A 27,249-nucleotide genomic window follows, 5' to 3' on the forward strand; every position below is an offset into this window, starting at 1 on the left:
GGTGACATTGAGAACTTGGAAATAAATTAAGGTTAAGCTAATTGAATGAACGGATAATAAGAAATTAGATATCTCCTAGGTCCGGGGAACAGCTACATGATTGCTTACTCAATCGCAATACATGTACATAAATACTTAAATATATCCAGTAGAAGGTGATGTCCAGCATACAAAAACGTGGTTTAAAGAGGCAAAATTCAGCAACACCCCTCTAAACAATATCTAAACTAAGTGTAGTTTGTCCTGGAAGCTGGCAATAGTCCTTTGAAAATAAATACTCTAGACAACTATAATTTGATGCCATTTAACTTCCAACTAATATGCCTTTTTTCTAAGACCATGCCAAGTGACATTATAATTTGGATTTTTCCAAAGAGATGTCCACAAGGTGAGAACAAACCTGTTAGGTTAATGCACACATCCCACCCAGGCTACATGACTATTACAAGCATCATCAAAAATAATTCTGTATTCTGGTCTATGGGCTTATTTTCTGGGACTATGTGGGTGAGTCTACCTCTCAAAGATGATCCATTCTCAGGGTATTGACAAAGACCAGCCCAAGACCAGAGTCAAGACTGTGATAGTTACCAAGTAAATATCCCCTTATGGAGCCCTTCCTGGGCTGCACCCTGCTGCCTCACTGTGAAAACCTGCCCCCTGCAGAACTTCAGAAACCATTAAGGCAGTATGTATTAAACATGTTCACTGTTTACCTTTCTTCTCGGTGGCCTTTCAGATTTGGATGTTCTTCCTGCTACACCTAAAAGACAATGCAGTAGTCAGGCAGTCAGAGAATTTTATAAGAGATCATTCAACACTGATCATGATCCCATAATCTGAACAGTTTAAGGTATTCAGTAACAAAAAAATGAAACAATAATCCATTTTCTGTAAGCTCAGGAACTAAAATCATCTTAATGAAAATGAAGAGTCAGAAGTAGTTAATAAAATCCAGTTATTAAAACATAAAGTGAAATCATCATCTAAAGAAATATTTTCAATAAATTTTAAGGTTCATAGTCAAATAAATTCACTTCCCCAAGTTAAAATATTTAGTTAGAAATAAGAATTTTTGTGTCTTGAAAGATAGTTTGAAATGTTCTAATTTTAAGTATACTAACTCATATTTGGAAATATTGTTCTACCAAAAAAAGAGAAACCCTTAAGTTTTTCCTTCTCTACTGTTTATTAGAACTGCCAATGCTACAATAACAATAACAAAAATCACAGCCATTCCTAATAAATCATATAACTGTAGAAGAGGGTAGATTACTTACATATAGTATATACCTTTCAAAATATTATCTTATGCCTAACTGTGCTGCTATTCAAAAATAGCAATTATATTTAACAAGCACTTTCACATGCTAGACACTGTACTAAGTGCTTTTCATTATCTCATTTAATCTTATTCTTCACAAGAACTTGCTATCCTTATTTATAGGTCATTTATAGCCAAGCAAACTAAGGACCAAGAGTTGTAACACTAGCACAGCATACAGTTCATATCTCTAGCTCATCTCCCTTCACAAGGGCGCACAGCTACATTGAACTTCCTGTACCAGGCTCTTTGGTCTTTCTGAACTTTGTTCTCTTTGCCTAAAATATGCTTCCCTCCCATCTTCTTGACTTCTGTCCCCGTCTCTCTTCCCTTCTTGTTTCTTCATCTGATAAATTCTTTCTCATCCTTCAGTAGCATTTCATTTATTCCTTCAAAAGTTTTGGAGTGGTAGTGTACACCAGGAATTAGGAAGGCAGGAAAGAACAAGAGAAACACAGTCCTCACTCCCACAGAATGGAGAGCCTGTCAAGTAAGGCAACTAACTATTTAACAAGTAATTTCAATAAACAATGATAAATATTAATGGAAACACATAGCAGGGGACCAAATCCAGTCAAGTAGTTGGAGAAAATCTCCCTGTAGAAGTTGACTTGAAGCTAAAACGTAAGGATGAGCAGGAGTAGCCCTGGGGTTGGACAAGGGACAAAAAGTATTCTAGAGAAAAAGATAGAAAATCAAAGCAGACAAATTCAATATGGCTGAAACTTCAGAGTAGAGCAGAGAGCGCACTGAGCAGGGACTGCAGATATTTAATAGGCATCCCAAGTATAACACCTCGTCGGCAGAGCTCTTGATCTTCTCCCAGCCTTCCCAATCCCCATGAATGGTATTCTCATTCATCCAATTACTCAGGACAAATTTCTAACATGCTTCCTTAAGACTTTTCCTCAAACCCCATAACAAATACATCAGTAAATTCCATTAGTTCTACCTTCAAAATACAGGGTTCAGCGGAAGTAATGCCTACTTGAATGTGGTTGGTAGGGTAATAATAGGGGTGTAATAACTTATAGTTTTAATCTGAACATTTCATCTAAAATGTCATATGGTGTGCTTGAGTGTGATATTGTTATGTTACAGAATTACATTCTTATGGCTTTGTAATAAAAGAGTTTATAATTTTTTTAAAAGGCATTATTTGCGCCAGACCCTGTATGCCCTAAATTCAGCCACACCACCACCTTCTCCAATATTACTTCAGCCCAAAACACTATCATCTCCTTTGTACTACAACAGCTTCCAAACTGGTCTCCTGACTTCCACTCTTACCCTCCTAAAGTTAGTTCTCCTCAGGGTCTTTTAAAAGTATAGATCACATTACATCACTTCCCTGTTCATATCTTCCAGTGTGATCCCAAACATGCCCAATCCTTCAGAAGATCAAGCCATCACTTACTATTCTCCACTTTGCTTACTCAGCTCTAGCCATACTGGCCTTCTCTCTGTTCCCGGATCACACCCATAAACTTATTCTTACTTCTGGGCCTTTGCATTTGCAATCCCCTATGCCAACAATGCTCTTCCCCCGCTCTTCCTTCCCCCTATCTCAGCATAGTTTTGGACTGTGCTCAAATGTCACTTCCCCAAGGTCTTTCCAGAAAGACTGCCTAGCCTATCCTATCCTATCCCACCTAATAGCCACTGTTCCTTCAACCTCAATATCCTGCTTTATTTTTCTTTCCTTTTTTAAAAAAAGATTTTATTTATTTTTAGAGAAAGGGGAGGGAGAAAGAGAGGGAGAGAAACATCAGTCTGTGAGAGACATATCCACTGGTTGCCTCTTGCACACCCCCAACTGGGAACCTGGCTTGCATGTGCCCTGACTGGGAATTGAACCCAGAGCAGGCCACCACTCAATCCACTGAGCCACGCCAGCCAGGGCCCTGATTTACTTTTTTCTCTACAGCACTAATCACTACGTTACATTGCACTGATGTTATTTATTTGTTTACAGTCTGACTTTCCCAAAAGTATGTAAACTTCATGAGGTTAGGGACCTTGCTCTATCCTGGCATCTAGAACATTGCCTAGCACATAGTAGGAGTTAAGTATTTGTAGAATGCTTTAATGAAAAATTAAAAAGACATGTGTTACGATTATGAACAGCCACGATGATGCATTAAGGAATTTATCATTTATCTTAAAGCAATGAGAAACTACTTGCAGATTTTGAACAAGGGTGTGGCAAAGTAAGATTCGCTTCTTGAACCCTTCACTCTGGCCATTGTGAGAAGTCAATGTAGGGGAGCAAACGCGGAAATAGGTATCAGTAAGGACGTAGGATATGGTGGCCTAGACTGTACTGTTGGTAGGAAGGAAGCACGGATAGCATCTGGTGTAACTGGACGTGTCTCCTCCTGGACAGTTTTCTGGACTCCTCTAGGCTCTTCCCCAACGCTCCGACGTTGCCCTACTCCGAAGTCTTCTACAACACCTTACACTGCATACAGTCTGCTTAAGAAATGTCTTTTACACTAGATTCCTAGAGGATGACAACGGTACCATGCGTCCGGATCATCTGAGTGAAGGTCATTCAAACTGCGTTGGAATGAAGGTCATACCATTGGGTGGCATAGCTGGGCCTGGAATTCAGAGCTGCAGTTTGCTCTGGGACAGATGAATGTTTCCCTTAACGTTCGGGAAAAGCCGTAGTCCACTACTCAGGAAACACTACCCACGAAACCAGAGAGAAACACTGTGCCAGCGATCGTGGGACGGAGCACCAACGCAGGTCACAGGGTAGGGAGCGGGTAAGTTCTTAGCGCCCAGGGAATCGGGAAGCAGAAACCCACGGCTAGTCATGGGATGGGGTTGACATGTCCATAGAGGACAGACCCGCATGCACGGCTTTTCTACTAGGTGGTCCAGGGACAGGCTGGCAGAGGACGTATCGACCTCACCCCTCATTCCCTGTGCAAATCTGACTCTGCAACCTCAGCGGCCACGAAGGGGCGATATCCCGCCCTCTCACCTTCCCCAAAGCCCGGAGGCGACACAGCAGACACTCACGTGGGCTTGGTGTCCCGGCAAGAGTAGTCGGAGACACGGCGGTGGAGAAGGAACGCAGGGCCCTTGCCCCTGGCTGCAGAGACAGCCATGCGGGGAACGAGGCGGCCGCCATGGCTGCGAGGACGGCAAGCCAGAAGGGACAGGCGCGATCCCGATGCAAGGTAGATGGAGGGGCGGGCCTGAGGCCGCTTCCGCGCATGCGCGCCCTTTTAGCCCCGCCCGTGGGGAATAGAAATAGAATAAACCTGAGCCTGGGAAATCAGATCCAGAGTCAAAGTACACCCCGAAAAGAGGAAAAAAAGTAAAGAAGAAGACACAAGACGATTAAAAGAAAAACCGAAGCAGCCAGTCGAAAGACAATGGCAAATAATGATCCTAAGGAATGGGGGAAATGTGACTCACGGAAGAAAAATGCAGTCTGAGTGGGAACTCATGTGGCTCAGGGTCTACCTTAGCGCCCTGCTCCTCTGCGATTGCTGCTTTTCTACACTTTCTTAGCTTAAAGAAAGTATTCAGCTAGTGCAAGTGACACACTCTAGGGGGAGAGGCAGTATCCGATAGTAGGTAAAAGGATACCTGAGTGTAAAATTTGGTTTCACCCTCTCCAGGCTGTGAGCCTAATCAAGTTAATACAGAAAACATCTGGCTAGAGTACTGGCACCGAGTGAGCGTCCTGTGCGAGTAGGAAGCAACTATTTTCAGTGATTTGGTTAGCTCCTTTGTAGATCAGGTTAGAATGACAAAAAGTACTCAGCAGGACTTAGAAAATAATGGTCGTTCTTTAATAAATTCTCCAATTTCATTTTTACCCTGGGTTTGAATTAGCATCCAACTCTTAATAAAATTATCGTCTATTTTTTTTAACCGGTAAAAATAACATTTAATCAAAGTACAAAGGTATAATAACAACTGGGAACAAACACAACTGGCTCTTGGTGAGCGTACACGCAGCAGAGCAGAAGCGCGCAGCTGCCTCCCAGTATTCTTCCTGTGAGCGTTCAGTGCACCACGGGCATCAATCATTATGTGAGGGGGAGAAGTGGCATGATGGGGCAAGTATTTGTAATAGTCACCATTCTCATCTCTTCTGGCTTCTCACTATCCCGTTACTGTTCCAAAGCAGAAGTATGGTGTATTAGTTTTCTAGAGCTGCTGTAACAAAGTACCACAAACTGGGTGACATAACAGAAATTTCTTCTCTCAGTTCTAGATGCTAGAACTGTAAAATCCAGGTGTTGGCAGGGTTGGTGGTGGTTCCTTATGGAAGTTCAGAGGAAGAATCTGTATATGCCTCTCTTCTAGCTTCTCATGGTTATTGGCAATACATGGCATTCCTTGGCTTGTGGACACATCACTCCAATCTCTGCCTCTGTCTTCACATGGTGTTTCTCCCCTCTGCTCTATTTTTAAGATTAGAAGCATGGCTTTTTAGTCAGATGAATATGGAGTTTGAATCCAGGCTCTGCTTTATTGTAATCTTGGTCAAGTCCACCTAACATCCTTGCACTTCAATTTCAAGGAAAATAGGTCAGTAATATCTCCCTCAGGACCATTGTGATTGAGTTACATTTCAGAAGACATAGTATCAATGGTGGCATTGGAATTAAGCTCAGAGTCAATATAGCAGCCACTTTTTCTCTCTGGAATGTATACACTTCAGTACAGTGAAGTGCAAGGCCTATACCACAGAAATTTAGGGGCAAAAGAAGTATGAATTCTTATAAAATTAGTTTATATTCAGAGAATTCTTAACTTCTGAGCAAGATGTTAAGAGACTCAGGTCCTCAGTCTACTTTCCTACGCTTTGTCTTTTGTTTCACTCCTTCCCTAAGAACGAAGTGGATGGACACTATTAAGAGTTAGTGGAGCCAGAGAAATACTTACTGTTTTCTGAGACATCAAGTACAATGAAGTTCATTCTATGTTAAAAGTTAAAAAATCATTTGTAATGCTATCAATAGGCAATAATACCTGGCTCATGCAGTGTAAGGAGTAAAGTGTGTGCTATTGTGTACAAAGGATTTACAAAGAATTGCACGGTTTTTCAATTGGAAAAGATCTTAACGTGCAGTCACTTACTCATTATAAAAAATCTCTTCTTTGGACTTCATGACAAAATAACACAACATATTGTAGAAAGAACACTGCTCTCATGGGCATGTGACTTGCACTTAGAAGAGCCCTGCGCTTGGCTGAATACTCCGTTGTCCATCTTGAAATTTTAAGGATCAAGGACTCCACATTTTCATTTTGCACTGGGCACCACAAATTATGGAGCTAGTCCTTGTGTAGACAACTTTAAATATTAAGTATTTTCATAATGGGTTTTTATTATACTTAAAACCTACAATAATCCAATGTAGGTTTCTATTAGAAAGTCTATCTGACTTTCTATTAGAGCTATATATCAAAACTACCTTTTAATAAAAAGTGAACAAAGTATGTCTATTCACAAACATGTTATAGGCAGTATGCAAATATCCAGGTATATAAATGGACTTTGCAACCTAAATATTGATTAAAACAGTATTGGCTAAATATACAATGGTATATACAACATAGACTACTACTTAGATAGATGGGTCTTACTTCATCCTGTTTGAACATTAGAATTATCTCAAGAGATACTAAAATATCCATTTAGGGTCCCTCCTTCTGAGATGCTGATCCGTTGGTATAGGTGTGTTTAGAATATTGTTTTTAAATTCCCCAGGTAAATCTGGTATGCACACAGGACTGAGAACTATTGATGCCAGCTTTAAAAAGAAACAAGTGGATAAAAATCTATTAGTGTGAAAAATTGTACACAATATATAATTAAGTTGTTAATGTAAAAAGGCATTTATGGATCATATGATTCCATTTGCATAAAATATTTTTAATACACAAGTGCTGGCAGGGAAAACCACAAACTAGAGGGAGTGGGTATGGGGTGGCTGTGAGACTCCTGAAGATGTGAGTTGCCTCATTTCCGTATTTTAATTTGACACCAGAATGAAGGTTTTCAAATCAGAGAATACAGTATGTTTTAAATCAGCGAGAGCTTCAAATTTTTTATTTTAATTAAAAAAAATATGGTAAATCTTTCATATATATCATCCAGCTGTTTATAACATATTTACAATTTGTACTAGACTTCCAAATCTCTGTATGCTTAGACTTGTAGTTTAGAAAATGTCACAAGCATTGTCTTTGAATTAGTTGGTCAGCCCCATTTTACAGGTAAAAAAATCAGAGTTAAGCCACTAGACTTAAGAAAATTGAGACGCAAACCCACATTTGATTCCAAGTTGAATACTCTTTACTATACTACACCAACTTCTTGATAGCTCACTCTTCACAGCATGGCTGCAGACAGGGGTCACTATATGCCAAGGAAACATTAATTGGGTATTATATCCTTCCAGGAACAAAGGAGGAATAATTAACAACTTCAAGAGATGTTTCCTGGGCCTATTCATGTTCACTTACTGAAGGCAGGGGGCTTAAAACTTTCCTTGACCTTTGGGTTTCCTGGAATGAAGGAACATCAAAGGCAAATTTAGTTCTGCCTTTGCATATATTCTTAATACTTAAGAAGTTTAGAAATACAATATTTTAATTGTGATGTATTTCATACCCCTCATCCAATCATCAGCAAATGCTGTATGCTTTTACCTTCAACTATTCCAAAACCCAACCTCTTTACCCCTCCTCCTCTGCCACTTTGGTCTGTCCAGGACCCCCTTTTCTCTCCACAGCTTTCCTTTAATAGCTTCCTACCCGTCACCCTGGGCTCTGCTCTTACTCTTTCCTCCCTACAATCTAGTCTCCACCCAGCAATCAAGTGAGATTTTTTAAAGGGACAGTCAGATCAGAAGAAAATCCAGAGTCCTCACAAGTAAAATCTACTCGATCTGTTTGCTGGCTACTTCTCCAACCTTGTCTCCTATCACTCTCACCCTGGCTTGCCCTGTTCCATCTGCACCAGCCTCCCTGCTACGCCTCACGTATCACAAACACATTCCCTTCTCTGGCCCTTGGCATCTGCGGTTCCCGAGGCCTAGAACACTGCCAGATATCTGCATGGATGCTTTCTCCATCCAATCCAGATTCCTGGTTAATTATCCCCTCCTCATTGAGGCTTTATTTTTCTTTACGACACTCCTGTTATATTTCTTAAATGTGCATTTAAAATATATTTACATATATTTACTTTCTGTCTTCCACCATTAAGAGAGAAGTTCCCCCTAAAATTGGGACATGGTTGTTTTTCCTGCTGGGTTGACAGGGTGTAGAACAGGGCCTAACTAGCATGAAGCAGGCATTTGGCAGTCACATAAATGAATGTGTCTTCCATTTACAATTCTAAGCACTTTTCGCTTCTACCTTCTAGAAGAGTTGGGGGGAGGGGGAACAATAATCCCCCCCCCCCACACACACACACACACACTGTCCTAACCCCAGAATTTTAAGTAAAGGCGGTTTTTATATATGAATACACTATCCTTACTGCAAAGGCTAAACAAATGTTAGGCATCACTACAAGTGATTGGGGTTTTTTTAAAGATATGTTTTTCTGTATTTATTTTTAAATATTGTATTTATTTTTAGAGAGGGGGAAGGGAGGGGGAAAGAGAGGGAGAGAAACATCAGTGCATGGTTGCCTCTCATGGCCCCCCGCACTGGGCACTTGACCTGCAACCCAGGCATGTGCCCTGACTGGGAATGGAACTGGCTACACTTCGGTTCACAGGCCAGCACTCAGTCCACTGAGTCACACCAGCCAGGGCTACAAGGGACTGTTATACGGGTTACTGTGTTTAAATCATAGGTAAAGCTAACACTTAAGCAGATCCCAATGTGAATCCCACCGGGGGCCTCCCTGCACAAAGAAAGCAGTTCAGGGAGACGTGAAAGTGAGGGCAGCGGGGACAAGGCAGTGCAAGGGTTTCCTTAGTCCTGAACTGAAACTGGTATTGCAAAGGTAACTAACCCTGTTCTACAGCCTTACGCACCACCTCTCCCTCCCTTCTCCCACCCATGGCCGTAAAAACACATTGTACACTTTCAAGAGCTAGACTCATTATTTCAAACAAACGTCTATTTTTTTTTTGTAAATCAAACTTCTTGTCTTCTTTTCATTACTGAGTAAAGAGCTGAAAGATTAAGCTAAACTGTCAGTTTTCCCAACAACATGGGAAAAGTTTTACTCTCACCATAATTATGACACATACACTTTCACCCAATTATCATTCATTACAGGGAGGGTTGGGAGGGTGGAATCCCATGTTGGGATGATACAAGTGGATAAGCTTGATTAGAATAAAATGTCCGTTTTCTTTTCATCTTACAGGCCAGTCTCATCACACAAATCCAGGTCAGAGGATGCTAATGTAAACCTTGCCCACCTCTCTTAGCCCATCTTTCTTACTCAGACAGTTTCCAAGCAGCTCTCTGATGGAGACACAGTCTTCAGTTTCCAGGACAAATCGTGCCACAGCCTTCCCTCCTGGCAGATGGCCCCTCGCTGTTTCACTTTTGACACTGTCCAGGACAACTCCTCTGACGTCTTTAGGCTTTCCTGGCACACCAAAGATGATGAACAGGCCCAGACAATCCTCCCCTATCAAGTTACAGAACTCTTCCAGCTTATCAAATCTGCTCTTCCCAGAAGACGGCTCTGCCGAGAACTCCGGACTGGGGCGCTCACAAGGCTTGGATTCCACGGGAGTGAGAGAAGACATCTGCAGAGTCTGCACCGCCAACTGAAACCTTATTTGCTTATCGGATCCCCAAAAGGTCCAAATCCAGTCCGCCCCAAACAGCAGGGCTTGGTGCTTGGTCATCTTGGTGGTGGTGAGCCACCTGTCAATTCCCTTTTCTCGGCAGAAAGTGACGAAGTGAATTAGGAAGATCTCATTCAGAGTGCTTGGAGCTGGGCATAGATTGCTCAAAGGGTCTTCAAATCCAAGATACCCCTGCAGCTTCCCAGCGGCATGCACGATAGCTCCACTGACCACCTCACAGACTTGGAGAACCTCTCTGCTGTCCTCCAGAGCCGACTGTTGCGATGGTTTCTGCCCCATTTTCTCTGCGCCCAATCAATACTGCCTCCAAATGTCAAACATGCGAACCTTGTTCAGAATGACTCCTTTTTCGGAGTAAAAGTCTTGCAGTGAAGTCACATCTGTTAATGTCGTCTCAGTTTTCTAACTCCACAGCTTACCTGGTGTAGCTAAGTGTATATACATACAGCAAAACAAATAGGTCTCCCTGTTTGCCAACTGGGTGTGTTGTGTTCACAGACTCCTGCTGGTGTGTTAAGTCAGATAACTAACTTTCACAAAAACCTCTGTTCTTCTCCAATTATATTCACTCTACTTTTAATATTTGGTTATCTTTTCCAAGATAGGTTTCATCTTTTCAAATTTTAGTTAAATTAAAAGTAGCACTTAATTCTTTAAAGACCATACACTTTCTACAACTAACTTCTTCAGATTTGCAGGTGAGTCATTTCTCTTTGCTTTTCCAAGATCTCCTCTGCCATCATTCCTCATTCCCCAGCTCAGCTGCCTGTGCTTCCTGTTGAAAAGTTTTATGGGGGTTTGGAATTGTAAACAGTCCATTGTTATCTCTATGAGAAATAAAGCCTCATGGTTATTCTGAATGAAGGAAACTCAAGGAACAGACAATAAAAATATGAGGCAATTATCAACTGACTTTATTTCTTTTCATATGGTGACACCAGCAGTGTATAATATTTTATAAGTAAAATACATATCATCAAAAAGGTTTTAACCACGTCACATATAGTCAAGTATGTTACAATGTCCTGAATAAAAACTATTTGGCATCTGTAACAGTCTCCTGGTATTTTTAACCAGGTTTCATAACAAATTGTTTCTCAAATGGTAGCATAAATCCACATTAAAATAAAACACCAGTACATTAAGAGTCCAATACAGTTACCAAATAATGAATGGTAGGGGGCAAAAGATGACTGTTAGCATCAAATCATTGTAGCTGTGAATAAATAGTAGTACAGTATTATAGGTTCCTTGACGACAAGCTCGGTAACTTGCTGATAACGTGAGTGATCGTATCACTGGCATTCCAACGCAGTTTGTAAGTCCACTGGCGTACAAGGAGTTGCCTGCCCCGGGCCAGTTTGTGGAAGCCTGTCTTCACCACTGTTGACTATCATGAGTATTGACGTAGTACTGAATGAAAAAGAGCATATTCTTTCTAAAACCCCTAAAATGAATAGTAAACAGAGTAACAGTTTTTACTGAAGCCTTCTATTTTTCTTTATAAAAGAATGTTTATTTGGGCCTTGGGCTACAGAAAAACATGATCTACAGTTTATCACCACAATGTAGCCATTGTAAAACTAATTTTCCAGCCTCAGAGTTATTGAACTCTGATTGAGAAAATATGTTCAAATACTCAGCTTTTAAAAAAGATTTCATTCATTAATGGCCCGAGAAATGCGCGATTAATAACATTAGTCCGACTGTTGCTATTTTGATGCCATGATATATTTAGCAAAAGAGGAAGATAAGAATCTTAATACTGTGAAGGTTTTTGTTTTGGTTTGGTTTCTTCAGAAATTATTTCTACAAATTTGGGGGGCGCTTCTGAATGCAATCAAGTTAATAGATTTTAAATGTCCTTTGAGTTCTTCCTTGTAAGTTAAAAGAAGCCAAGGTTAAGGCTGAGGTTCTTAAAAAGCTAACCAGCCATTTTGTGATATGTCATCAAAGAGGGGTCATTTCATACACACTAACGCAGTCCGAATGGTCAGCATCATTCGGTTCGGTTGTGGAGGAAGAAAGATCGTCCCGACCTGTCCAAGAACCAGCTGTCACATGAGAACTTTGAACACCGTATTTTTTCGATGTGATCTTTTTTAACCATTTTCCTTATGTATGTCACAAAATAAGAGTTCTATGTTCCATGTACTAAATATACACATATATTTAGAAAAGTATATAAAAACAGGACGCTAAGAGGCCAGTGGAGGTGTGGCTGGCGTTCAGTGGGCACGCTGGGTGCTTAGAGAAATTCCACACGGGGACTTTGGAAGCCTGCCAGGTTCTGCGTCAATGGCAGGCCACCGAGCTGCTGTCAACACACCAACAGGACAGAATCAGCCGCCGTCAGGTGACCGCGTCCCCAAACCCCGCACGATGTGACTGACTGGAAACACTACAGCAAAGTACTCATATAAATGCAATACTTTAAATATAATATATCACAGATTTTTACATTAAATAGAGGAAAAACAATTACACTCTCATTCACCAGTGTCTCACTTGCTGTGGCAGCTTTAAAATAGGCACATGTCCCCCGCTTCCCATTCCCGCGTGTACGTGAGAAGATGGATCACTAAACAATATACAATCTGCCGCTTGTTGGATATACTGTGTTTGAGGAATACAGTGGAAGGAGACGAAGAGCTCCTAATGCTTGTCCGGGTGCTATGGTCAAACGTTTGAGTCCTCATCGGTAATGCTGGCGCTGGGGGACCGGGCGGCGAAATCTTTAAACATGTCGTCTTCCTTTAACATGTGCTGGAAAACAAGGAGACGGGAGTCACACACACTGGGAGCCAGGAGCTCGGAACTCCACATCCTCCACTACTTGCGCAGACCCTTGGGGGTTATTTGCAAACATATTTTTAGAACAAGATTTTAAATTCATCTCGAAAACTTACTGTTAGGTTGTTGATGCCTTCAGAGAATGCACCTATCTGCCTCACTGTCCCTTCTGAATCTTCCATCTGCAAAGAGCATACCATAATGTAACACACTAATTAGCACAGTTTCAAGGATAGTGTGGCAAAATGAACGAAAGTCTAAGAAGAAATAATGCAAGTTGTACTGAATGGGATAGGGGCAACAGAACACTTCTGTTGATAATCTCTTTGCACTACTGTGATTAGATGTTAAAATGTAAAAGAAACTCTACTGGCACATCTAGACTAAATGTTTTTAACAGTGGCACCAAAGGATTATTGATTAAAGGGCACTATCCTTCATACTGAAAAGGCTAAGCAGTATGAGCTTGTTTCAACACCCAGATTCCCTTTAGTACAGAGACAGGATAACGTGGGTAAGCAGCACAGGGTTTGGGGCCAGCCCGGAAAGCTGAAATCCCAGCTCTGCTCTTCTCTCTGTGCCTCTGTGTCCTTACCTCTAAAATTAGGACAAGAACACTCCCTGTGTGTGAGGATTACCGCAAACATCAGTATATGCTAAGTGCTTAGGATAGTGCCTGGGAAGTAGTAAGTAATCTGTAAGTGTTCACCATTATTTTATTATTATCTTTGTTTTTAAATATTTGAAGAAGACTTCCTTTCCTAGTAGATACAATACAGAAAGTTACCATTTAGTGTCTCAATGTTGGAAGAACTTTAAAGTAGGTATACAATGTCGCATTTACCTGGTCTAACCGGTCCAGATCGTCTTCATCATACAGGCGCATGTCCAAGCCAGGTTTAAGTCCTTTCTTAGACGAGTTCCCTGATGCCTGTCCCAATTCCATGGGACAAACATATTCTTCCCCATCTTCCTGTTTCTTCTTTCTCAGATTCCCAAAATTGCTGAAGGTGAGTTTCCTTGGCTTTAAAAGAAAGAAAACAAAAACATCCAGGGATTTGATAAAATTCATATAACAAAGGGCTAAGAACACACACGATTTAATTATTCATTCCATCATATAGAAAAAAGCAATTGAATGATTAAATTTATACAACAAAAACAAAGGCAGCTGAGGCATATGACAGATGCATCCAAATATGATCAATGATCCCGCTAAGAGTCTCAGAAAACTGTGCTTGTCCTCCTCCTTGACAGCAAGTAGCTGGGTGGTCACCGAGATGAAAGTGAAATCAGCAAAAGGCCTTCATTTTGCACTAATGTGACTTAATGCAATGAGATTTCTTAGGGTTACGGTACATTGAATTTTGCAAGGATTTCCATTCTAAGATCAGCAAAAGAAAGTGACCCTCACTGTATTTTCTTTCTGGGTGAGGCTGTGGTCAGCTTACAAGCCTGTTATGCTCCCATGACAGGATGCTGACTGCTGAAAGAACCCCTGCTTTTTTGGAGAAAAAACTTCCAACGTCACTTAGATGACAAACTGCACCTTAGTCACTGGGTAGTCCCTCAGACTGTTGGGATGGTGATCAGGTCGATGCTGAGAATTTATACAGAACAGAATCTCTCAGAGGCTTCAAATCCAACACATCTTCTAAGGGAGAAAGGGGGCTGAAGAGAAAGTACCAAGAAGGTAGAGGGGCTCAAAAAAAAAAAAGAGCTTGATAGATACTTGTGAAGAAGCTGATAAAGCCTATACCCACAGTGAGCTGGTTGAGATAACACTCAGAAGAATTGACAGAGGAATGATTTAAAAGAAGAAAAATTAGTGTGAACGGTGTACGGTCGATGAATCCAGGCAAACTAGGCATAGCCATTCTCTGCCAGTCTACCTTTTTCTGACGTGCAAGGCTGGTCAGTGATACACCAGGTGAGCTGACTCTGTCTGAGGAGAGATGCAGCTCTTACACTTGACTCACCCACAGCAAGAAGAGGACAACTACGGTCAATACTTGGGCCCAACTCGTGGGCTCTCTGCCTTGGCAATGTCTCAATGACAAAAGCCAACCCCGTGTTCTTTATTATTGTTAACTCTAATAAAATAGATGACTTCAGCAAAAATTCCCCTGGAAACCTTCAAAACTGCATTTTTTAAAAATATTTTACTTATTTATTTTTAGGGAGGGAAGGGAGGGAGAGAGAGAGAGAGAGAGAGAGAGAGAGAGAGAGAGAGAGAGAAACATCAATGTGTGGTTGCTGGGGGTTATGGCCTGCAACCCAGGAATGTACCCTGGCTGGGAATCGAACCTGGGACACTTTGGTTCCCAGCCCGCGCTCGATCCACTGAGCTACACCAGCCAGGGCCAAAACTGCATTTTATTGATTACTCTTAAAGGTGCCTATACCTTCAATCTACCCCCAAAGCTTAGTAAATCCCAGAAAATGGGATAACCAGGTAACAGTCAGAACTGAGCCTTTGCTATATAGTTTGTGGTTTAACCCATGATTAAACGATATGGGCTTGAACCAACCTTCACTTTGGCAGTAGCTGTTAGAAGCACATAATCTGGTAACTCCATGGCATCACGCTTCTGGCGCTGGGCCTCAGCACCAATCAGAAGGTTGAAATGAGTGGCCAAATGTCTTCGCAACAGGGTCTTACTCTGCGGGATGTTCAGTAACTGAGCCATTGTTTCCACATTGAAACGAGGTTCTAGAACCTGTAAGGAAAACAAAGACTGTGTAAGGTATCCTGTATCCCACCAAACTCTCTCACTAAGTTATCTTCAGTAGCCCCCTCAGTCAGATACTCAGAGTATGGACTCTAATCTTTAATTTACACAACTTTTCTTCTTTTTGTCCAAGCTAATGAGAGGTAGAGCTGGTCCTGACATCTAGGCATTAATAACTCAGGGCTTCTGCCTCTCCGAAGTATTCTTTTGGGAGGCCTTTGCAAGTCAACTTTTTGTGCAACATCTGTGTGCCGAAATAGGATCTGTATCTTTGCAGAGGCTTTAAAGCGGGGGTATCAAACTCATTGTCACCGGGGGCCACATCAGCCTCAAGGTTGCCTTCAAAGGACCGAATGTAATTTCAACTCCTTAACTTTAAGGAGCAGTTTCATTTATACAGTCCTAAAATTACATTCATCCCTTTGAAGGCAACCATGAGGCTGATGTGGCCCCTAGTGAAAGTGAGTTTGACACCCCTGCTTTAAAACATCATCAAGTGGGAGCCAGAAGCTGGGTGTTATCCAACATAAAAGAAGACAATGCAAGACATGGGTTTCAATCTGATCTAGAGTAATATGATAGTAAAAAGTAAGGGAAAATATACTCCGAAAGTAAAAATTCACCAGAAATAGTGCAGGAGGGTTGGGCTAGACACCTTCAGGATTATAACATGTAGACCAGTAATCTCCTACGCATTAGACTGAAGGAGACAAAATGATAGGAAGTCATATTTAAATGAAAACAGAGTTTTACCATGAGCCCACCATGGACACCACTGCCCCTGAGGTTGGGGGCGTACTCTGCCAGGTCCACGGAGCGCAGCCACTCCATCACGCGGTGATTGGTCCACTGCTGCACCTCTGACGGCGTGGTGCTGTTCTGCGGGAACAGAGAACCACCCAGCGCTTCAGTCACTGACTGTGGGATTCCAAATACTAAGCCTGCACGTTCTGTCTAGAAGTCTGCCCCACAGAACAGAGTTACTCAACAGCCCACTAAATGTTCTGAGAAGGGTAAGAAAGTGTTCACCAACTCCAATTCTCTTTGAAAAAATTTATGTCACAATGTTTTTAAGCCTTTTTTTTTTACACACTATTAGAGCAGTGTTTTAGGAAAGGAAGTCTTTCTAGTGATATTTAACTCTCTGGCTTAAGGAGGAAGGAAAATAAAATATACTCAAGAGAAGGAGGAAGGGAGCCCTGGCTGGTGTCACTCAGTTGGTTGGAGCATCATCTCATAAACTGAAACGTCGCAGGTTCGATTCCCACCCAGGGCACATGCCTGAGTTGTGGGTTTGGTCCCAGTTGGGGTGCAAGCAACCAATCGATGTTTCTGTCTAACATTGATTTCTCTCTCTTTAAGGTCAAAAAGCATGTCCTCAGATGAGGATTTAGAAGAAAAAGGAAAAACCAGAAAGAGAAACTAAAACACAATCCTTGGCTACCATTACACAGGTAGAGTCATCATGGGAGGAACAGAAGGAATAAAGGAAAACAGAGCCCAGGTGAGGCCCTGCAGAAACCAGAAGCCCCCCTGCATGCTCCAGGAAGAAACGGGTCTCGGTTTTGCACACCCGGGCAGTCCCATGCACCGAGAACACACACTGTGCAACCTTCAGCCTCAGGTGCTACCTCATCAGATGGCCGCCTCCGTAGACAGTTTGGCTCAAAGTTATTGATCCTCAGGACCTGGATGGCCCTTTTGATACTGAGATGATGCAGCACACTCACGACCTTCAACGACAGTAAGTCATCCTGCAGAAAAGAGCGAACAGCAGAGGAGCTCATTGAGCAGGAGGACCCCCTCGGAGAAATCTCAGACACCACACAAAGGGGCAAAGCCTCTCTACCAATGGGACCCGAGGGCTTGTTGTCCTCGTCGTAGTGGTGTTCAAAGCCTTTATTTAATAGCAGGACACCTTTTCTTATTCCAATAAAAATCTTCTCCAGGATCCCAATATATAAGAAAAGCAAAATTCATGTTGTTCCAACTCAACTGACTTCCACCTATTTCTCTCCCTTTCAGGCATTCTGAGATAGGATTGTGGGAGCCCCCAGCTTTGAAAAAAAAATTAGTTTGAAGGCACTTTCTAGGTCACTTCAAAAGGTGGCCTGCTCTGATAAAGCAGAGCGCGCTAACAGCAAGTGATGCTCACGGGTGAGTGAGGTTCACTTCTGAGTCAAGTAACATACCAGTTTTGAAAAAACCCAGAAGAGTAGGCACATTTTACTGTCCCCCTAAGCTCAAGAAATTTCTAGTTCTAGATTTTTATGCTTTAGCTGGCAGACATTGTGGAAATTTTCAAAACTGTCTGTCAACCAAAGCAAAGGTCTTCTTGAGAGTTGAGTATAAAGAAATGAAGTTGTAAGTATCAACACATAGCCCCAATCAATTCCTTCAAGGAATAGCTTTCGCCAGTCTGTGGTTATTGGGCATATTTCAAACATACCAAACACACCCAAACAAATTATTTTCGAAGAAGGCGATTTGGGGGCAGTGTCAAGATAAGCAGGGCCTCCTTCCAAACACACCCAGAACACAAACAAGGCAAACATCCATTTTAGGCACACCTTACTGATAACACATTTCCTGTGATGAAAAAAAGTATTATAAAAATATTTTTTAAAATATTAGGCTATCAAATCATAAAGGCTACTAACAGAGCAAAAATTCCTTCCTACATTTTTCCTGGGTTAATTTCTTAAAGGTAGTGCCTTATAAATTAGAAAGGATATTTAACATATTTTAACCTAAAACCGAGGCATCCATTTAAAACATTTCCATGTGGGCTATTTTCAACTAAAGTCTATCAGATTTTCTAAAAAGTGCAAGAGAATGTTTATAATGTAAATAAAATGTAATTATATTAGCTTAAGGGATTTTAAAAGGAGGGGCCATTTCTTTTTTAATCAAAATCCTTTTTCAGATTTTTAAAAATCTTTTATTTTTAAGTCTTAATTTTAGATTTACAGAAGAGTCACCAGTGACAGTACAGGCTGCATATGCCCTTCACGCAGCTTCCCCAGTGCCAACATGTAACCACGGGATATTCATTAAACCAAGAGATTAACCTAGATAATAAAATTACCTAAACTACAGACTTTATTCAGATTTCAACCATTTTCCAGGAAGGTCCTTGTTCTGTTCCAGGATCCAATTCAGGATACCACGTAAAAACAGATTTTTTATGACTCAGAACTTCTGGAGTCAGGTTTTCTTAGGTAATTTATTATAGCCGTGGAAGTTATACATATACCTTTCATGATGGGAAACCTGAATTTGCTCATTCCCAGGAGAACATACGTCAACCCAGATATGCAGGCAAATATTTACTGAGCTCGCTCCAGGCAGAGTTCTGACTATTAAGACCAGGCATCTGGAAATAGCCTGGGGTCAAATGCTGAATGATTTTCTACCACTCTCCAACTGTGGAAGCTTGGTCAAGTTTACCCGATTTCTGGGTTCCTTCATTTCCTCATCTGAAAACCGATGATAATAGGAGTGCTAACTCGAGAATTGCAAAGACTTGAGTGTTAATTCGAGTGAAGTACCTGGCACACAGTAAATGTGCAACATATCACCTGTTAGTGTTACCTGATGGGCCCGCCAAGATATGGACTTTGGTTCGATGACAGAGAAAAAAAGAAATCCTATAAATTAAATTAAATTTAATTTAAATAATTAAACCCATTTAAATAATAGTACTATGGAGTTAGAACATGTTTTCCTGGAATCCATCTCTCCTCTCTGTTGCCAAGTAGGGGGCAGTCCTTCTACCCATGGGATTCCAGGCTGGGGGTATGAAACCATACATAACAAAGGAATCAGGGTGAGCGGCTCCCTTTCCCCACCTCTTTACCCCAGCGACTCCTCTCCTAGCAGAACTGGACTGGAGTGGGAAGGGAGAGAGAGTTCCAGGTAACAGTTCTCAAAAGTGGGAGGGCAGGGAGAAGGCAAGTTCCTATGGATTTCTGGTTAGAAGGGTAACCTTTTCTGAGTGGTCACTGCAGACAGGAATATGTAATTTAGAAAACTGCCAGGGATTCAAAACTCCACACTGTATTTTTTAAACATCTTTATAAGATATAATTCACTTACCATAAAAATTCACTCATTCAAAGTATACAATTCAATGTCTACGATGTTGAATATACATAAAATCCACTTTCTGGATAGTTTCATTTAAATTAAGTTTCAAATTTCCCAAGGCTGGTGCAACCACCAAATCCTACAACTTCAACATAACAGGAAATATTCCTACCCTTCTCCTCAAGTTAAAGCAAGACATTCAATCTCTGGTGGAATCATGGTGAAAACATGGTATTTTGCTTACTCTGTTCCTGTAGTTTTCTGAGAAAAACCCCAGGAGTGAATCACTGTAGAGATCAAGACCAATAAAATGACATTGGTCTGGTCAAGATAGCACAAAACATATAAAACAAAGTGGAGTCACTCGTGTCAACCAGGATGGCTGTCAGTCAGCCACAGCACTTTGGTTCAAGAGGAAAACTACCTAAGTCAGAGCAGACACATCTGGTGATGAGACACACTTAAGATATCTGCACATGTGATCAGAAAAGCCATGTCTGCAGAATTAGGACCACCCACAGACAGGCTCCTGCGGAAATTCCCCACTTGCCATCAGGAGTGCCGAGACACTTATCGAAAAGGCCAGGGAGGGTGGAGTGCACCACTTTCAAGGTATAACTGAGGCAGGCTCCTGAGCACTGCAGAGACAGGCGAGCTCTATACACCACAGTGCTGCGCCATGCCCTGCTGATCTCCCTTGGCATCGGCCGCTGGAGGCTCTGCCCTGCTGGACTGAGGACTTCGTCTGCCCTGTTGCCCACCTGGCTCTGGAGATCCTTCCTTGCAAGACAATGACCCCTCCCTTGCCCACTGTTTTGTCTCCCAGACCTGCAGCCTAAGACTGGGGCTTGGGTTTGTTATCCCCCATTGATTGCTGTGTGTGTGTTATATTTCTCTTAGATTGTTAGAGCGTGGGCAGGATATCAATGTTATGTTGATGTTCTGTTTTGAGTGAACCTGCCTTCAATAAAACCTGAGTGAACAGCATAGTTCCGTGTGTGACTCTTGTCTATTCCTTCACGTCGGGCTGCTCAGCAGGCAGCTAGCCCAGCAGTTGCCTGGCTGACTTACAGGAGAGACTGTATCGCGAACATACGCTCATGACAATCACTTACAATGGTCATGTAGTGGAGCATTCGACCATCTACCCGTCCTTCATCAAACTGGGTCTTGTACTGGGGGAGGCCGATGTCATCCAACCATCCTATAGGAGAGAAATCTGTCATTAACATGTCACAGAAAAACTGTGCTTGTGATTACAAAGAAAAAGCAGCATTATTTACTCACTTATTTACAAACTTAAGATCTAAAACCTCTTACTAGTGACCCAGTTGAAATCCAGCTTTCCGTGATTGGTTTCCTCTTCAGATCCCAGAGCTTGCAATGCCAGCTGGAGTTTCTTTCGATGAAGTGAATGCTTGATTCCAAGTTCCTGAAATAATAAACAGAAACACTGGCTTTACAATTCTGTCAATATGGGCTGGATGCCACTGGCAAAGGATGCAAATTCCTCCAAAATGAAGCCAGCATCAAAGAGCCAACAATTACATTAAATCAGAATACTAACTCAGGCTAGTAAAAAGTTGCTGAACAAAAGGCCCCTCGAAAGCCAAAAATCACTGCAGTGAGTTTAGTGGCGTGTGAGGCACTTACTAGTAGGCTCCTCCTTTGCAAGACAGGAACTACAGGAAGCATAAGAGCAATTCTACTCTTATTTTGTGTAAAATGTTAAATAATTGGGAAGAAATGTTAAATAATGGAACATAAAATGTAGATCTCTTTTTTTTTCCCTTTTGCAAAGTGAAGTTGGAGTGCATATATTACATTGGGGAGATGCGCTAATGATGAAGCCACAAAATGGTTTTGGGAAATATGAGCTTAAGATTTATTATTAGGGCTATACAATTATTTTCATTAGAATGTCCAGTGGCTTAAGTGTTTCATAAGGAATCATTACAACCAGGTCCTTTGTTTTTAGTCCATGAAGTAAAATAAGCGTGAAGCAGGAAACCCAGACTTTTTCAAGAGCACTTACTGGCTCCCCCCATTCCACTTATGGCGCAGAAAACAATCCTGCATCCACACTCTCTCTCTCTCTCTCAGAGCTCACTATGTACACAAAATAGAGAAGCGGTCACCTTCTCCAGATCTTGTTGAGAAGCCTGCAAAAGCGTCTGGCCAGATGCAATCCAGTGCTTGCCAGAATTCAGGTAGGACCCTAAGCCCTGTTCCATAAGCCAATTGCAAACCTGCTCCTTGGTCCATTTGGCAAATGGCATATCCAAGTCACTATAAGAAGAAAATGAACAACTGCATGAAAAAACAATTCAAAGTCAATCCTGTGGCTTATCATCAAGGTTGTACTGTATATTCTACAGACATGGGAATTTCCTGGTGATACACATTTAACCATGAGAAGCTTAATTATCAGCACATATTTGGAGGAGGAAGTGGCACTGGGATTGAAAGTGACCTTGTAAGACCACAGTCTTCTATTCAAATGAAACCACAGAAAATTCAATGTGGTTTAGCAAAAACATGTTCTACAGAAGACCGAGCTGAACCAACAAGTCTAGTCATTGTACAAGTTTCAACCAATATTGTTTGAAGACTGAATTCCCAAACAGAAAACACTAGGTCAGATTAAAAGAAACTCAAGTCAAACTTGAATTAACTTTAGCAGAATTATGGTTTCTCTCCAAATGAGAAAGGGCAATATGCCATCGCTGAATATAAGAAAATATAATCAAAGCAAATTTCTGTGTTCTTTTACTAGGACACATAAATAGTATTTTTGTTTGAAAAAAATGTGGTGATAAACAAGGCTATTTTCTTTATCAGCACGAGGAGGTCCTCTACTGTGTACAAAGAGAACATATGGCAAACGAGATGGCTCAGTATTTGAAGAAAGCTAAAGAGAGTTTCCTCACTGATGAAGCTCAGTCTTCCGCCGGAGTGGGAGGGACCATATTTTAATAGCTTTCTAGCACATGATCACCTGTAAAAGATTTAGTATCAATGCTTTCTGCTCTTTGTTTGCCAACTCCACCCTTTTTATGCTCAGCAGGTCAGAACAGCAGTTCCAAACCAGCCCTGAACTGTGAGAAAGATATAGGAAAATTTCTTAGAGTTGTAAGAAATAAAACATTGCATGGTCCTAATAAATTTAAGATTTCTGATAGAACTGATGTGTGTAAGTGCTTTCAGACTCCACTAGTCATTAATATTTATTGAACGGTTATTATTTATGAGAAACTTAGTGCGTATAAAAAACCACTTCTGGGGGGAAGGTACTCATCCATACCATGAGAAACAGAGGCACAGAGCATGAATGTACTTGCTCAAGGCCTCCCAGCAAACAGGCAGTGCTAAGGCCAGAAACCAGATCTGTCTCTAGAACCCGCTCTTGCACACTATACCGTCTCCATCTTTGCAAGGCTACGCTTTAGAGTGTACATAATTATTTTCTTTCAAAACTCAAGCCCAATAGTCATTCTAGTACAAATGCTGCGAACACTGTAGCTGTGGCTCCTCACCTAGCTCACACGGCCCACGTCTTCTGCACAGCTGTTCACCAACCCCTGTCAAATTACACGGCTCTAAAGATGGCGGGCGCTTCCACAGGGCATGGCGGTGAATGAGGAAGTCGATGGTGTGACCCAGGGACAATCCTAACCCTGCAGTTGCTTAGGAGGCCCTGATGCTTGGGCATAGTTGTAAAAGTCCATTAGTTTGGCTGTTCTTACCTATTCGATTGTCCCAAATCTCGAGACCAGCCTAGTCGGGGCCCAGCAGTTGCCCTTGTCCCTCCTCTTTTGAATTCACTTTCAGACATGTCATCTGGGTTGAATGTAGTCGACTGACTTCTCCTAAGTCTAAAAAGAAGATAAATCACACATCACCTTGTATTAGACCTGCAGAGGCCTTAGGCTTTAATCAGAATTATTTTTAACCGGTGCAGACATTTGAGCAACTCCTCTTCGTATGTCATTAAAATAGACATTTGGATTTCAACTTTGAGACCCAACGAGTTCATGAATCCCAAACTACAATCTTCCTTCCAGTAGAGGGGCACAAAAGCTTTATGATTTCTTATTCATTTGCAGCCAATTTTCCATTTATTCTTACATTTGAACAACATATAACACAAAGCCCAATCCACTTGTTCACTCTGTTACTTACTTTCCAAAGAGTTTCATGATGCCTCGGGATTTCTTTCTGGAATCTGGAGATGATGGAGATACATGGAAGGGACTGCTCCCCTGGGAATCTTTTGGCCGAGGAGATACACCAGCCAGGTCTAGGTGCTCGGCTGTTTCCTTTTCTGTTTCAGCTATGCCAAGAACGGAATACAAACTCAATGAATTTTAATACATGAAATGAACACGACTAGATGTTAACCTTCTCGGCTTTAACAACAGGTAAGAATTCTTCTGTTGATCTACACACCAATGGTTTACAAAGAACACCCTGCGAATACTAAAGAAGGAACACAAATGTATGTTCTACTCTATAGCCAATTGTGTATAAAGTCAATTAACTTAGAAATTACAACCCCTTTGCGATTCAAAGGTGTGATAAGGTTGCCATACTCTTATTCTTGAGTGATTTAATTCATAACATATCATTCTCCATCTTGCTATACCATTTGGTACTGTTGACTATCTCCTACATCCTTCAAACTCATCACCTCCTTTAGCTTCTTGCTGTGACGCTCTCCTACATCGGTTATCTGATAGTTCCTTCTTGGTGACAGCACCCCGTTTTCTCTTCCTCCCCCACTCTACTCTGTTTCTCTCCAAGATTCTTTCCTAAATTCCCTTGGCAGGATCTCTTGAAAAGCTCACCCACTCTATGCTCAGCACTAAATGATGGCCTTACTCCCGGGTGAGCAGTTGGCATCGAAATCTCGAGACCTCATCTTTCTCCCCGGCCTCAGGACCTGAATGCTGTATACATTCCCAATTTGGTGTGCCAGGGCCATCTTAGGCTCGGCAACCTTTCCATCCAATTTTCCTGAGTCTTAATTTTTTCACTTTGATATTTCACTAGTATCAATTAATGCTCTTCTTACACTCCAGTTCAAACTCTGTCATTTTCTTTTCATTCTTTCCTTACCTTTGGCATTTATTTCACATCAGTTGCCAAGTTCTGGCAATTCTTTATTCAGGAAATTTATTTCTGTTTATAATCTATTATATCCTAGGCACTGAGAGAAGAATGAACGGAATGTGTTTAAATTTTCCTTCTGATATAAAATTAGTGCCTGTCGATTGTGGCTTACAAAAATAAGACCCAACTTTGCCACTCCCACATCTGCAGGCATTAGCTACTTTAGTTTGTTCGGCTGTTCCTTCGTGGGCGACCTTGCACTCGCAAACACAAGGGCTACTCTTTCTTTACCGTGAGTCTTCACACTTTTATAGAGGAAAGTAAAAGTTGTACAGAAATCACAGAAGCAGTGTCTCAGGAAGATACGAAGGGTGCAGGGGTTGACTTTTCTAGGAAGCGGAGCTGTGGTTACAGATTATAGGAAGCAGCATTTGGCTCTTAGCATTGACAATACCTTTCTTTGGAGAAAGGCAGCAAAACATTTGAAAATAGTTGCCTGAATCAGTTTAGTTTACTTATCCAGTGTTCATTCTAGACATTTAAGGCTGAAAAGAGAGAGGAGTCGCCTTTGACGACCCAGGCGAATAGACATGTGGACATCTGCACCAGGTAACAGACCTGTCCAGAAAACCCAAAGGGGCCTTCCCATTCGAAAGCTACAGCCTTGGTGGGTATTGGTGTCCCTGAAATGTTGCCCTTATTTTGAAAGCATCTCATTTTTATTTTTAGGATTGTTTTCGTTCTGTACCCTGTTTTTTAAAGAGGAAAACTGAGCTTCCTCCTCCTAAAATCACTTTGGAGGCAACTCCTCAAATAACACATAAAGTTACCTGTGACATGACTAAATGTTACCTCCATCTTCAAAGCAATAAAATGTCAGAAGAACATTCCCCCAAGAGAAGTCAGTCTAAAAAACTATTTTCAATGTCTTCCACAGTCCTCTCTATTTGGCTAAGAACATTTCTTTTTGGAGCCTGTGGAAAACGGAAACATGAAGGAACCGCAAGGACCTGGGCGTTAGCGTGAGAGGAACTGTGCTTCAGGGGTGAAAGCCGGACTTCGTGATGCAGGACACGCCCGCCCCGCTTGCTCTCCGAGGGACACTGGGTGCCTCTGGATGCCCCAGAGCTGCTCGCAAGGTGGCATTAGCATTGCTCGAAACAGCATTTCTGCTCAGAAGCAAAGGTTCTACAGAGAGTCCTTTTCAGCAGAAGGTGGAAAGAACACTCGAGTAGAGAACTACATTTCTTGACCGCTGCCAGCTCGCTTTCTAAGATCACAGACGCCAAGAGCAAGGAGGAGCTTGGCTGGGAGAGCAGCGCTGGCCAAGGCTGGCATGCAGGGTACGGTACCTAAGGTGGGTGCACTGGCACTTCGTGCACGATCTTCGGGTATCCCAACAACGCACACAATCACACGCAGCCCCATGGAGAGAACACAGGGGAATGACAAAATGAAACACAGGTCAGACTCCTACTCCTGAAATACACACAGTGGGAGGGAAGGCTTCTGGCGTTCCACACAGAATCCACTGACAGTGTCAACACGGGGTTAACTGATCCATGGGCAGGAAGCTGTTTCTAATGGAGTCAGAGGGGGTCGGTCTTCTGTTTACACCTCAGAACAGAGTGCAGGGGGAGAGCCTACACAGCGCTACCTTCATACCACTGAATCAAATCCACAGAAGCATTTTTTGCTAATTTTCTCCCTATGTCATCACCTTCATTTCAGGGAAAGAAAAATGTATAAATAGACAAATACAGGAAAGAGAGAGATTGTTCTCTTCCTTGTTCTGACAGAAGTAAGGCAAGGGCATTTTGGCCATACGTACCCAAGTTTGGTGCGCTTGCTGTCCTCTTGTTACTTTTTATTTTAAAAAAGCCACGACCAAAGGAAGATCTGGCCTTTCGAGTGCCAAAGGGGTTGTCATCCGTGGAGGCATCATGTCCTGGAGGTTTGGGAGGGAGGCTCCCGAATGGGCTGCCGCCTGCCAGGGCTTTATCCTGGGAGGGGAGTGAACGTAAATGAAACACAGCACTAACGCACATAGTTATTAGTACATGCCAGGCACGAGACTCAATATGTTACACACGTGACTTCATTCAAAAGAATAAGAAAGCCACTTAAAAAACAACAACAAAAACAGGCCATCACTAACCTACATTCCAAGTGTGTTTGGGATTTTACATACAAGGACAGATACAGAAATTCTCAAGTATTATTTGACTCATTCTCCAAAAAAACATGGAGACACAAACCTAACACAACAACAGACTTCTTACTTTCCCAACAACGATGACCCAGATTAGGCTATAATACAGTTCACACTCATCATAATAGAACCACATCTATAAGCTCAATGTAACATAATATAATTATT

The 27,249-nt window shown here is 41.8% G+C and overlaps 2 protein-coding genes across 12 annotated transcripts in view; both read right to left on the minus strand.

Annotated features, from left to right (window-relative positions):
• LOC114513178 (28S ribosomal protein S35, mitochondrial) overlaps window positions 1-10,779 on the minus strand; it is a 42,827-nt gene extending 32,048 nt beyond the window's left edge. Inside the window, exons 1-2 of one of the 3 annotated variants that reach the window (XM_036019224.1) lie at window positions 9,768-10,649; window positions 717-763 (exon numbers count right to left, since the gene is read on the minus strand). In XM_036019224.1, the coding sequence (XP_035875117.1) occupies window positions 717-763; window positions 9,768-10,422 (702 nt within the window). In that variant the 5' untranslated portion in view covers window positions 10,423-10,649. Of the gene's footprint in view, window positions 1-716; window positions 764-4,354; window positions 4,522-9,767 lie in introns of those variants that run through there. The other 2 variants (XM_036019225.1, XM_036019226.1) reach the window with 2 other exon arrangements.
• Window positions 10,780-11,037: 258 nt separating this feature from the next.
• PPFIBP1 (PPFIA binding protein 1) overlaps window positions 11,038-27,249 on the minus strand; it is a 159,456-nt gene continuing 143,244 nt past the window's right edge. For 4 of the 9 annotated variants that reach the window (XM_036019218.1, XM_036019219.1, XM_036019220.1 and 1 more), the window contains 13 exons: window positions 26,701-26,872; window positions 26,222-26,254; window positions 23,940-24,090; window positions 23,504-23,632; window positions 21,896-22,046; window positions 21,078-21,189; window positions 20,873-20,961; window positions 17,300-17,422; window positions 16,422-16,547; window positions 15,468-15,656; window positions 13,781-13,960; window positions 13,053-13,118; window positions 11,038-12,909 (listed from right to left, as the gene is read on the minus strand). In XM_036019218.1, the coding sequence (XP_035875111.1) occupies window positions 12,823-12,909; window positions 13,053-13,118; window positions 13,781-13,960; window positions 15,468-15,656; window positions 16,422-16,547; window positions 17,300-17,422; window positions 20,873-20,961; window positions 21,078-21,189; window positions 21,896-22,046; window positions 23,504-23,632; window positions 23,940-24,090; window positions 26,222-26,254; window positions 26,701-26,872 (1,608 nt within the window). In that variant the 3' untranslated portion in view covers window positions 11,038-12,822. The remainder of the gene's footprint in view (window positions 12,910-13,052; window positions 13,119-13,780; window positions 13,961-15,467; window positions 15,657-16,421; window positions 16,548-17,299; window positions 17,423-20,872; window positions 20,962-21,077; window positions 21,190-21,895; window positions 22,047-23,503; window positions 23,633-23,939; window positions 24,091-26,221; window positions 26,255-26,700; window positions 26,873-27,249) is intronic. The other 5 variants (XM_028531973.2, XM_028531974.2, XM_028531971.2 and 2 more) reach the window with 4 other exon arrangements.

This window comes from Phyllostomus discolor, chromosome 2 (genome assembly GCF_004126475.2).
Source record: "Phyllostomus discolor isolate MPI-MPIP mPhyDis1 chromosome 2, mPhyDis1.pri.v3, whole genome shotgun sequence".
Classification (NCBI taxonomy): Eukaryota; Metazoa; Chordata; class Mammalia; order Chiroptera; family Phyllostomidae; genus Phyllostomus; species Phyllostomus discolor.